We start from the raw sequence: 12,162 nt of genomic DNA on the forward strand, positions 1-12,162 counted from the left end.
AGAGCGAGACTCCGTCTCAAAAAAAAAAAAAAAAAAAAAAGAAAACCAGTGGACTTCTTACTCCTCTTCATTGGGTTCCTTTCTTGAAAAATAAGCACCTGAGCTTTCAATCAGGCATATAGCAAGTGACACCTATTATTACTATAAATATGACCTGTAAAATGGCAATAGTCATTCCCCTCATAAGGTCGTTGGGTGGCTTAAATGTTATAATATATAGAAAAGGTTCAGCGTCGCATATTATCGTTCTTCTTATCATTATTTCCATTTCTTTTGTATATTTTGTTATCATCCTTTCCCTTGTTAACATAGTAAAACTTTTGTCTCCTCTTGCTTCATTCTTATTATTGTTGTTTTGCTTTTCAAAGATGTCCTAGAAAAGAAACTTTACTTAGATTTGTTGGATATAGCAAAGAATGTTACGGACTAGCCAATAGAGCACATAGAATCATGATTATTGTAGGTGTATACTGGTTCTTGTTTTCCTCGTGGGAAAATGGCAGGAACAAAGTTTGCTTTATCACTATCCCCAGACTGCAAATTTTATTTTCTATTATTCTACCCATTTTTGAACACAGCATCACACATCTGCATCTTTACCATCTGGTATACAGCTAAATACTTCAGATCTCAACGATATTCACATATGGTAAAATTTGTGGTTAATCTCTTTACCTCCACTCCTTCTCTTCTCTAATCTTTACTCAGACCTCAGGGAGCTCTCACACACTTCTCAGCAAATTTCATAGACTCTGTGACCTTGTTTACACCCTTCTTTTAAGAAGAAGGGCCTGGTCTGTCTCTTCCTTTCACCAGCAACCAGATGTTGCTGGTCTGTCTCTAACCTCTCTGCATTGCGTTCTTTTAGTTCTTGGTCTGGTCGGTCCCTTCCTTTCACCTCTGATGTCGCTGATTCTGTCTAGTTAGCGGGCTACAACTTGGGAGAGAGACCTTGATCTTTTATTTTTCATTATTCTGAATCTATTAACATGCATTACTTTTATAATTGAAAAAAGTAGTTAACATATATCTCTAATGCCAGATAATTGATAGTAAAAGTGAAAACTGAATGTACTAATTACAGTTGAGTAAAAGAAAAAAACAACATTTATATATTAGTGCAAATGAAGAGAATCTCTTCCCATAATCTACATGGTAATTTTAGTGGGAAGTGGGGTGTTTCCAATGAATAGAGTTATGAGAGTTTTTTTAATGTTTTTGAGTTCTTATGATTTTCTTTTTGTGTTATAGTGAGCATTGATTTCATGACCAGAAAAGGGTAACAAAGGGTAACAAATACAACTTTATGTTGAATTTTGACATGCAAAAGACTTCAAAACCATCTGCTGCCAATATTTTTTACTGAATTCATTGTAATCATAAGATAGCCATATATATCTAAATATTTACTTCAGTTTGTCTGGAAAAGTCTCAGATCTGCAGCAATAATTGGAGTCCTGTAAGACATGTGTGTCTACCTTTCCTTCTTTACTTGGCTATCAAGACTTTTGGTTCAAATATTAACTCCAAATTTGTTAAGCCTCCTTCCCATTATTCCAAATAGGTAGACCATAGATTCTCTCCTGGGGTTTTATGTGAAATAAGCCACTGTCTTTGTATTTTTTCTTCAGTGTGTCTATTTTGCACAGAGAGAAAACCAAGAAGGTGGGAATAAGAATCTATAACAATTTTGCATTTGACATGGGTATATTTCATGTGTTTTAGGTGGAGAATGACAAAGGTAGATTTATGAGCCTACTGTTTGGAATACCTCAGGATCTTAGAAACAGCGATACTCCTAGTTGGAAAAGCATCACTGTGGCATGCTTTCATACATCTTTTCTGACATCCACAGGATTAATCTGTGGGACGCTTACAAGACAGAATGATTTTCTAAAGATGTCTGAGAAATGGCCGTTGGGCAAACATTCCTATGAATACTCATTTTCTGAAGATTCAAAGTATGAAACCAACAAGGATAGATTGCTGCTCTTTGAGCATGGCCAAAATGAATGTTTGAAGACTTGGAAAGGATACAGCCATTAGTCACTATTTTTGCACATTCAGACCATTTTCCCAGCATCTCAAGGAGGCAGATCTCCCTAAATGCCATAAAACAGTGAGAAAAGGCAGTCAAGAGGTGAAAAAGAAGGAAATGGGCTTTAGACATGCACATATCAGGTGTTATTCTTGTGTTTGTGCATCTAGATAGTTCCGATCTTGTTCTTCAGGAAGTCTCAGAAATGTATCTTATAAACAAGACACATCCTTTAAAATTTTCAGCTTGGTAATAGTCTCATTGTCCCTCACCCTTGCAAGTTCCTGGGTAGGAGTCCTCAAACTCCAGTTTACAAGATCCACAAATGCAGAGACAGCTCTCCAAGCTCTCCAAGAAGTTTCAATGCATTATCTTCTTAGATTCTTCAGTACATTCTGAAGTGTTTTGTTTTGTTTGTTTGTTTGTTTAATGGGTTTTGGTTTTTTTGAGGCTTAGGAGCATCTACTTACTAATCTCAATATTTTGAAAAATGTTTCTAGATTTTAGTCCAATTAGCCCCTCATTTTTCTGGGCTGCATAGGGCCTGTTCACCTACTGTTTCCAGGCTTTGAATGTAAACTCCAACGGGGATGTTGTTTCATTTCCTCTGTGTCTCCAGCACCTAGAACAATGCTTGACACAAACCAGGAAATCAGTATTTGTTGCATAAATTTTTAAAGTGAAGGTAATTTCTTGGAATTTCTTTAAATCTAAATTTTTCTGTAAGTCTCAGTTTTTTTAGTCTTTTGTGAAATTTTGAGTTCAAGGACTTAAAGACATTAAAGCATGAAGCCTCTGGGGATAGGACGATACTAATAAAACAGATGAATATTGTATGATTCCACTTATAAGAAGTATCTAGAATGATTAAATTCATAGAATTAAAGAATGGGGCCAGGCGAAGTGACTTATTTCTGTAATCTCATAACTTTGGGAGGCCAAGGCAGTGGGATCACTTGAGGCCAGGAGTTGGAGACCATCCTGGGCAACATAGCGAGACCCTGTCTCTACAAAAAGTTTAAAACTTAGCTGGATGCAGTGGCATGTGTGCGTGTAATCCCAGCTACTCAGGAGGCTGAGGTGGGAGGATCACTTGAGCCCAGGAGGTCGGGGCTGCAGTGAGCTGTGATTTCGCCAACTCACTCCAGCTTGGATGACAGAGTGAGAATCTGTCTCAAAAAAACAAAACAAAACAAAAACAATCAAAGATCAGAATGGCGATTGCCCAGGGACTGAGGAGTGTGGAATGGGTAGTTGCTAATCAGTGGGCATAGAATTTCAGTTAGGCAAAATGAATAAGTTCTAGAGATATACTGTATGGCATTGTACCAAGAGTCAACGATACTGCATTGTACACTTTAAATTTTTTTAAATGATAGATCTCATGTTAAATATTCTTACCACAGGAAACTAAATTGTTAAAAAGTAAAGAAATGCAGAATAGTGTATTTGTTTTCAAAAACCATTTTTTATTAATTGTGAATATTGCCTGACTTTCATATTCTAATTGGATAAAAGTGTGGGGATTTAATTAGTTATTTAACATTAACAAAATTGGTTTGGTGAATTAGCATTTCCTTCTTAAGAGCTTAGTTCAAAGTTTTCTTTTATATTAAGTTGGACTGCAGTTATTTAGCCACTGATATTCTTGTTTTATAGGAGACTAGACACTTATCTATTCATTCAATTATGTTAAGAAATACCGTACCTACTAAGTTGCAGGCACCATATCAAGTGTAATAAAACAGAGTATAACACATAAAATAGCTTAAAATATAATAGAAGATGACCTGTAAGTCATTGCATTGTGTTCATTCACATTTTATTTGAGCTCATCTTCACAGGGCCAGCTGTAGTGCCTGATACATTCACATTGATATTTCTTAAATATATGAGAAAAAAGATCTATATGGAAGATAAAAGATCTTAACTTAGTCTTTAATTAGGCAACGATTAAAGAGTATTGTAAAGTTTTAGGGAAGAACATTTGTCTTTTGTTTTTGTACCTTGACACACCATATAAAGTTGCCATTGCACTTTGGAGATGACTGTGGTGCTCTGAGACATCTCATAATGAAAGCATGGTTTTCCATTTCATTTTTGGAAAGACATTTACTTTATTGTACTATTTGGTATTAAAATGAATACATTTTGGATAAGGAAGAAGTAAGAAAAATTAAGAAGGTGGAAACTACTCTTAACCACCCATTTTAATCTATAACCTTTAAAAATGTTCCTTTAAATATTTACCACATTATACATGCACAAAACATTTTGCACACCTGCATGCATGCTTGCAGAATACCACTGTATGTGCATATCTGTGCACATCTTTGCAGCAAGACATCACCTATTGCCTCCTCTCCTTGAAGATTTGCTCATCTTGCTCCAAATTCCAGGTTCATGGACTAAGATAGTCAAAAGGCTTTCCTTTGATGTTAGCACATTTTAGGGGTTTATTTGGTTACATTTTTCCGGACTTCCATGCTTTTTTATTGTTGTCTGTTTTTGCTCTAAGAGTGAAAGTGTAGCCACAGAACATCACCTCTTCACATCCTAACTTCCATTCTTATTGAGCATTTGTGATTTTTTTTTTTGACAGAATTTATTGCAGGTTCAAAGGGTCACTGCGAAAGGTCATATTACAGGACATGGCCCTTTTTGTTCCTCTTCTGGGTCCATTCTTCTTCCACCTTATTTTGGAATAAGAAAATGTACGTTTTTGACCTGGGGAAGCAGTCCCACTAATATCAATCTTCCTCAAGGTCTCTATTTCTATCTCAGTCCCTTATCAAGATATTTTTCCCCAAAATATCAGCTCTCATTCTCTAAGAAATCTTCCAAAAAACACAGTTTTCTCCATGCTATACATGTACTTATATTCAGTGTATACATTTACTTTACAGAAATGGAATCATGCTATCAATGTTTTTTTTTATAGCAGATGTTTTCAATTAATTCTATATTGTGGGCCTCTATCCTTGGCAGTAACTATAAACCTTCATCAGGCTTTAGCAGATGTACACTTCTGTGCTGAAGGAATGTCACCATTTATTTATGTAGGCACACTTAGGCTATTCCAGTATTTTGCTGTTATAAAGAGTGCTGTGATGAGCTTCCTTGTATTTCTCTGCATACTTTTTCATTACTTTAGAAACTCACGTAACTGATATCTTCTTAACTGACTGGATGAATTATAATAATTCACAGATTCCATTTATCTGTAAAATATATTGGTACCCATTACATGTGCCTACATACACACACACACACATGCACACACACACACACACATACATGCGTGCACGATGTTCAGGAGGTACTCTATTTTACTGAGTTAAATTTTTTTCATTAGAAATGTATATATTTTCATAGTATATTGAGATTGTTTTATCTTTGACTCATTAACAGATCTCCTGATATATTTTTGTCTCTTTGGGGGAATGAATCTCAACTTGGATGAAATGTTGCTAATGTATTGTTAAATTTGATTTATAAATACTCAATTTATATTGTTAAATTTGATTTATTAATTTCATTAACATATAAATTTATATATCCCGTCTCTACTAAAAATACAAAAAATTAGCCGGGCGTGGTGGCGGGCACCTGTAGTCCCAGCTACTCAGGAGGCTGAGGCAGGAGAAAGGCGTGCACCCGGGAGGCGGAGCTTGCAGTGAGCCGAGATTGCACCACTGCACTCCAGCCTGGGCGACAGAGTGAAACTCCATCTCAAAAAAAAGTATATAATATTTTTGGATTTATATTTCTAAATAAGAGTTCTTGTTTTGTAATGTGCGCTTTGGTATCAGTGTCACTGACACTGCCTTTGTGAAATCATCAGGGAAGTTTCCTTAGATTTTTTTCCTCTCCTGGGTCCATTCTTCTTCCACCTTATTTTGGAGTAAGAAAATGTACCTTTTTGACTTGGGGAAGCAGTGCCACTAATGTCAGTCTTCCTCACGGTCATGTGTCACTTACTCATGGAATAGTTCTAAGGAATACATCTCGCAAACATGGAACTTACACAAACCTCCGCGTTACAGCCTACTGCACAGCTGCGCTATACGGGATGGCCTACTGCGCAGCTACACTATATGGGATAGCCTACTGCTCCTGGGCTGCATAACCTATGGCTGTACCTATGTACAGCAATATGTACAGTATATTACCATACTGAATACTGTAAGCAATTGTAGCACAGTGGTATTTTAAGAAAAGGTACCGTAAAAATACAGTCTTACGCTCTTAAGGGACGATCATTTTATCTGTTTCATTGTTGATGAAATCATTGTTATGCAGCATATGAAGTAGTGTAGAAATTACTTATTTATTGAATATGTGGGAGAAAGCTTTTGGTCTTTGACATACTTTTCAATATTACTCATAATTTATGATTCTGTTTAGATGTTCTCCCTTCTATTGGGTCAGTTTTAGTGAAAAAAATACATATCTATATATCTACGTATCTATATCTTGAGACCATTTTACCCAGATGTTCAAAATTGCAGTATAAAGATGTATAAAGTGGTTGTGTTTATAATTCCTTTTTCTTTTTTTTTTTTTTTTGAGATAGGGTCTCACTCTGTCACCCAGGGTGGAGTGCAGTGGTGATATCATGGCTCATGGCAGCCTTGACCTTCCAGGCTCAAGCAATCTTCCCTCCTCAGCCTCCCAAGTAGCTGGGACCACAGGCATGTACCACCATGCCTGGAAATTTTTTTTTTAATTTTTGTGCAGACTGGGTCATGCTGTGTTACCCAGGCTGGTCATAAACTCCTGGGCTCAAGTGATCCTCCCACCTTGGCTCCCAAGTGCTGGGATTACAGGTGTAAGCCACCATGCCAGGTGTAATGCCCTTTTCTTAATTTTGTCCTTTTTTCCTTTTCTTTTTGATTAAAGTGGTAGTTGGTAGTTAGCTTATATTTAAAAAATAGTCCTTGAATGTATTCTTGATCGATCTTACTATTATATAAATTATTTCCATTTCTAATGTATTAATTTCTACGTTTATTGCTACTTATGTTTTTTCTATTTTACTGATGTTTATTTGATGTTCTTTTCCTCTATTTCAAAAGATGTATTTACTGTTTTTCACCCAATTGCTTAGCAATTAAAGTGTTTATTTAATTTTGCCTTGAGTACACTTTTGGCCACTTACCATTGGTTGTGTTAGGTAGTATTCTAATTTTTGATATTTATTAGATATTTTCTATTATGATATTGATTCCATCATTGACCCAAGAGTTATTAAGGAGAGAGTTTAAATTTTAATATGCTTTGGTTTTATTTTCGTTCCTGCTTTTCTTACTAAATTCTGACATAGTTCTGTCAGAGAACATGGTTTATACCATGTCTGTTTGCAGTAAATTTAATGAAATTTTCTTAAATGCCCCATGGCTTATTAAAAGAGTTCATTCTTACACTATTAGTTTCTTTCAAGAATCACTTATGTTATATGTATCATATATATAATTTTAGATAGATAATATGATAATGATATGTTTTCATTTTAGATAGATAATATGATAATGATATATGTTATATATATACCTATATAATTTTAGATAATACAATAGATAGCTTATATATAATTTTAGATAGCTATATATAATTATATATTATATATAAAATTAGTTTTACAAAATCAGAAATAAACTGAAAAGCATGAGTTAAGTCTTAAACAAAAGGGTCTCTTAAAATTCAAAACCTTTATCATGTCCTTTTCCCCAATTGCTGTTGTTCTAAACTGGGAACAGATATTCTTGCAGAATAAAATTAGAAGTTCTGCTTAGCACATAGTACTTCTCATTCCTCTGCTATATTCCTCCCCTATCTTTTGTCCCCTGTACTCTGCAGTCTGTGAGTATATCTCAATGGCTGGCTCTTAGGGGAGGCTGCCGGACCCAGAGCCAGAGGAGAGCCTGAGTAATTAGTGTATTAGCTCTTAATCTCTGTACAAATGTCGCGGAGGCTCTATACTCAAAAAAGCTCTGCTCATGAAGTTGGCGTCTTTTCTGTTTGTTTCTTTTCTTACTCTCAGGTCAGATAATAACTTTATTTTTTTATTTTTGGAAAGAGGAAACGTGAAGGACATCTTTAAGTTTAATTGTACACTGTAACTGTAGGGTCTCTTCCCTCCTGCTCTTAACAGGGAGGTTAACAGGCAGTGGCCTCAAACTTCACTTCTTCAAACTGCTTGCATCAGCTACCAGATTTTCTCTGCTTTTTTTTTTTTTTTGAAACGGAGTCTCACACTGTCACTCAGACTGGAGTGCAGTGGCGCAATCTTGGCTCACTGCAACATCTGCCTCCCGGGTTCAAGCGATTCTCTTACCTCAGCCTCCCGAGTAGCTGGGATTACAGGCGCCCACCACCATGCCCGGCTAATTTTTTGCATTTTTAGTAGAGATGGGGTTTCACTGTGTTGGTCAGGCTGGTCTCAAATTCCTGACCTCATGATCCACCCACCTCAGCCTCCCAAAGTGCTGGGATTACAGGTGTGAGCCACTACCCCTGGCCTGCCAGATTTTCAATAGTGATTATTCTTATAGAGACATCTTTCTCTCTTTAAATATCATATTGTCTAAACATCTTGCCATTCTCTTGTAAGCAATTATACTGTTTCTGAATAAACTTAGGGGTATAAGGGTAGAAAATATTTACCAGGCTTGCTTTGAAAGAATTTAATGATTTTGAAAAATTAAAAGTTTAAAATTTAGTGTATAAACTAGGCTGAAAGAGACCAGAAAAGTCACATAGGAGTTTTATTTAAAATGGGTTGTTCAATCGAAGAAGTGTAGAAAACAGTAGTCTAAGGCAAGCTAGAACCAGTTTCTTTACTGCAGAATTTCAGGTCTTTAATATACATTGTGAAGCTCTAAATCCGAGGAAATGACATAAGAAAATAAAAGGATTTCAAAGTTAGTGGCTATTGGTCTTCTCATTCGTTATTTAATGTAACATTTAGTTGTATCTCTCTGTATACCTGTTAGAGTTATAATTACTAGTTATATCTCCTAGTATTTTGTGGTTCATTTTCAGAAAAACTGATTTGCTCTTTTTTTTTGTATAGGTAAGAAAATTGGGCTTGAGAGAGACAGAATAATTTAATCTCATGGCTAATTAAAAGCAATGGGTATTAGAACCCAAGTGAGGGAACTCCCAGGAGACTGGTTTTTCCATTACCCTTTATTATTACCTCCCAATGTGAAATTTACTTTCCAAAATTACATTCCTTCTAATGAGCAGTGGTTTGCTTCAGTCTCAATTAATAATTATTAATTTGTCTTTAATGTCTCAGTGTTGTGTATGTATGTGTATATATGTTTGCATAAGTTTTTAGATGTAACATGAAGATATTTTGTTCTTGATCCAATATTTTAGGGCTGCATATTAGCTTATCTCAATTTTCGAGCTAGAAAATCACGTAAAGATGAAATCTATTTCTTCTTTTGCAGCGGCTCTAATTAGAGGAAATCGTAAAAACTGTGCTCAATTTTCCGGCTCCCTCGACTGGTTGATCAGCAGGTTGGAAAGACTGGAAGCTTCTTCGGGTATGTTTTCTCGTTTTCTCCTTGTTGTGATAGATCACTCCTATCTTTCTTTGCTTCATGTCCTTTAAGACAAAAAAGAAAAAAAAAAAACCTTGAGTGGGGTGTGGTGGTGGAGGCTGAGGTAGGAGGATCACTTGAGGCTAGGAGTTTGAGGCTGTTGTGCACTATGGTCGCTGCACTCCAACATGGACAACATACCGAGACCCCATCTTTAAAAAACAAAAACAAAAAACTCTGATGTTTGGTGTAATAGAAGTGTTTTCCTTTTAAATTATGTTAAGTATTTTTATTTATTCAAAAATCATTAGTATTTCCATTAGTCATTTCTAAGCAGTCATCTAACAATATCATGTCCATTTATATTTTTAAAAGCCTATTTATAAAGCCCTGAAAAACATTAAAGAGCCAGAATTCTCATTCTTTTTCAAATTGATTACTGCTAGTCTATTCTATAAATAAGAAGATCAGTTTGGAGTTCTCATTGTTTTCCTTGTATTCGAAAGATTATTTGGATAGATTGGGGAGAACATTCATTTTCCAAATCCTAGAGCATAATATTTTATTTAAAGGAAATTTAGTAAATACTAACAAATGGTCTGTATAATAGTAAAATAGTTATAGGCAGTCAACCCGAGACACCCATCTCTAATAAGATGTTAGTTTTATTTCGGTATTGTGGAGACTTATCATGACTGTGAAGACTTATCAGTGATTTTGGACTTATCAGTATTAAATCAGTGATTTGAACTTGTTAGAACTCTCTAGCTCAAACATAATTGTTTGAACTCTCTAGTGCGATAGATTGCCTCAGTGACACCCAAATGAATCTACTGCTCTTCCATCTGTTTGCACAGTATTTCATTATTTGCCTTTCTTTATCACTAATGCCCTCTTATGTTACTTATTTTTCCTCTCAGTTTCCTTCATTAGTAATGAACTTCTTGAAGATAGGGGCATGGTTTCATTCATCTTTGTTCTCTCCGGATCTACCATACCATATGTTTGTTGAATGAATGGATGGATGAACGTTAAAATTCACTCAAAAAATACCACTGTCCTTACAAAATAGTTCTGCAACTTTTGCATGATAAAGACCCACTCAGGGACAGGTTTGTTGGAATTGAATGAATAGAGACAGAGAAACAACTATGATCAGAGAGAGTAATTTTAAGTCGCAGAGAAAAATTTGTAGAGTTTAGATAGTGGAGGACAAAAATTTGTAGAGTTTAGATAGTGGAGGACAAAAATCTGTAGAGTTTACATAGTGGAGGACAAAAGTTTGAGTCACAGTGAGTTCTTGGGCACTGCTAGATGGTTGGGTAGCAGGGTAGCAGAAGTCAGATAGAAATGGAGATTGTTATAATAAAAACAAAAATGATTATGAGACGAGGGTGTTAAGAGTATCATAACATGAATGTAGTGACTGTGCATTAATTGCAGAATATATTAAGGAAAAACCTGTAACTTCTAGCAGAAAGAAGTGACCAAATAAGTGGTACAGAAGCAAAGTTATTGTCTGGGGTAAATACCTGAGATTCATTGTCTTGCACCAAGAAAATTAAGGACACGGACACACACACAAGGAGTGAGTTTAGGAGCAGAAGTTTAATAGGCAAAAGAAAGAGAAAGGAGAACAGCTCTCTCAGAGAGAGAGAGAGGGAGAGATAGGGAGAGAGGGAGAGATAGGGAGAGAGAGAGGGAGAGATGGGGGGAGAAAGAGAGAGAGAGAGGAGAGAGAGAGAGACAGAGAGAGAGAGAGATCCCGAATGAGAAATCTGGCCTGCACCAGAGTGCACCAGATTTTATAGGCAGGCTTGAGGAGGCGGTGTCTGATTTGCATAGGGCCCAAAGATTTGTTGGACCTGGTATGACATTAACATAGGAAGGCTGGCCAGGAAGGCTGGCCACCCCACCCTAATCTTATGCAAACGGGCTTTCCACTTGGCAGGTGCCATGTTGCCTGCTCCTTACTGTACACATGGCTGGCAAGGAGACGGGAACGTGGAGCTGCCATTTTGAACATGCCTAGTCCCAGGTGGCCTTTTCCTATTGGCACAACTGCTGGCATTCACATGTGGAAGTTTCCAACTTGCTTGTCTATGTCTGCAGCTCGATTTTGCAGGCTGCTCTTTGTTAGAAAAGAACATGATTTTGGGACTGCTTTTCATTAAAAGGTAAACCTTACCAAGGACTCTTGTACTCTCACTATCTGCCTAAATAATTTCTCCTTAAATCCTGTATCAGTAACAAGATGGTGGCATAGATTACAAAAATGGATAAATGTTTAGGGCCAAGTGTCCAGAATCACTGGAAAGCTACAGAAGACATTTAAAAAATGCTCGTCTCTTCTGCTGGACCCAGTGGTATCTGTAAAGAGATAGGTGCAGGGCAGCCTCAGAGCAGAGTGTTAACACTGGCTCAATCAACTGCACAGCGAAATGCTTAACTCGAAAACAGAGAGAGAAAAGGCATGAACAGAGTCAAGCATCCTTTAAGGTCAACCAAGTACAGTCCAGTGTTTTCAGAGTCTTCAGTCTGGTCAGTTACAGGCACGGTTTCCTCGGATAC

At 36.4% G+C, this 12,162-nt stretch overlaps 1 protein-coding gene across 6 annotated transcripts in view; it reads left to right on the forward strand.

Moving 5' to 3' along the window:
* Positions 1-12,162, forward strand: part of RYR2 (ryanodine receptor 2) — a 799,701-nt gene that overhangs the window by 412,404 nt on the left and 375,135 nt on the right. For all 6 annotated transcript variants that reach the window (XM_032137647.2, XM_032137648.2, XM_058430777.1 and 3 more), the window contains one exon: positions 9,499-9,594. In XM_032137647.2, coding sequence (XP_031993538.1) covers positions 9,499-9,594 — 96 coding nt within the window. The remainder of the gene's footprint in view (positions 1-9,498; positions 9,595-12,162) is intronic.

Source organism: Hylobates moloch, unplaced genomic scaffold (assembly GCF_009828535.3).
Source record: "Hylobates moloch isolate HMO894 unplaced genomic scaffold, HMol_V3 SCAFFOLD_18, whole genome shotgun sequence".
NCBI lineage: Eukaryota > Metazoa > Chordata > Mammalia > Primates > Hylobatidae > Hylobates > Hylobates moloch.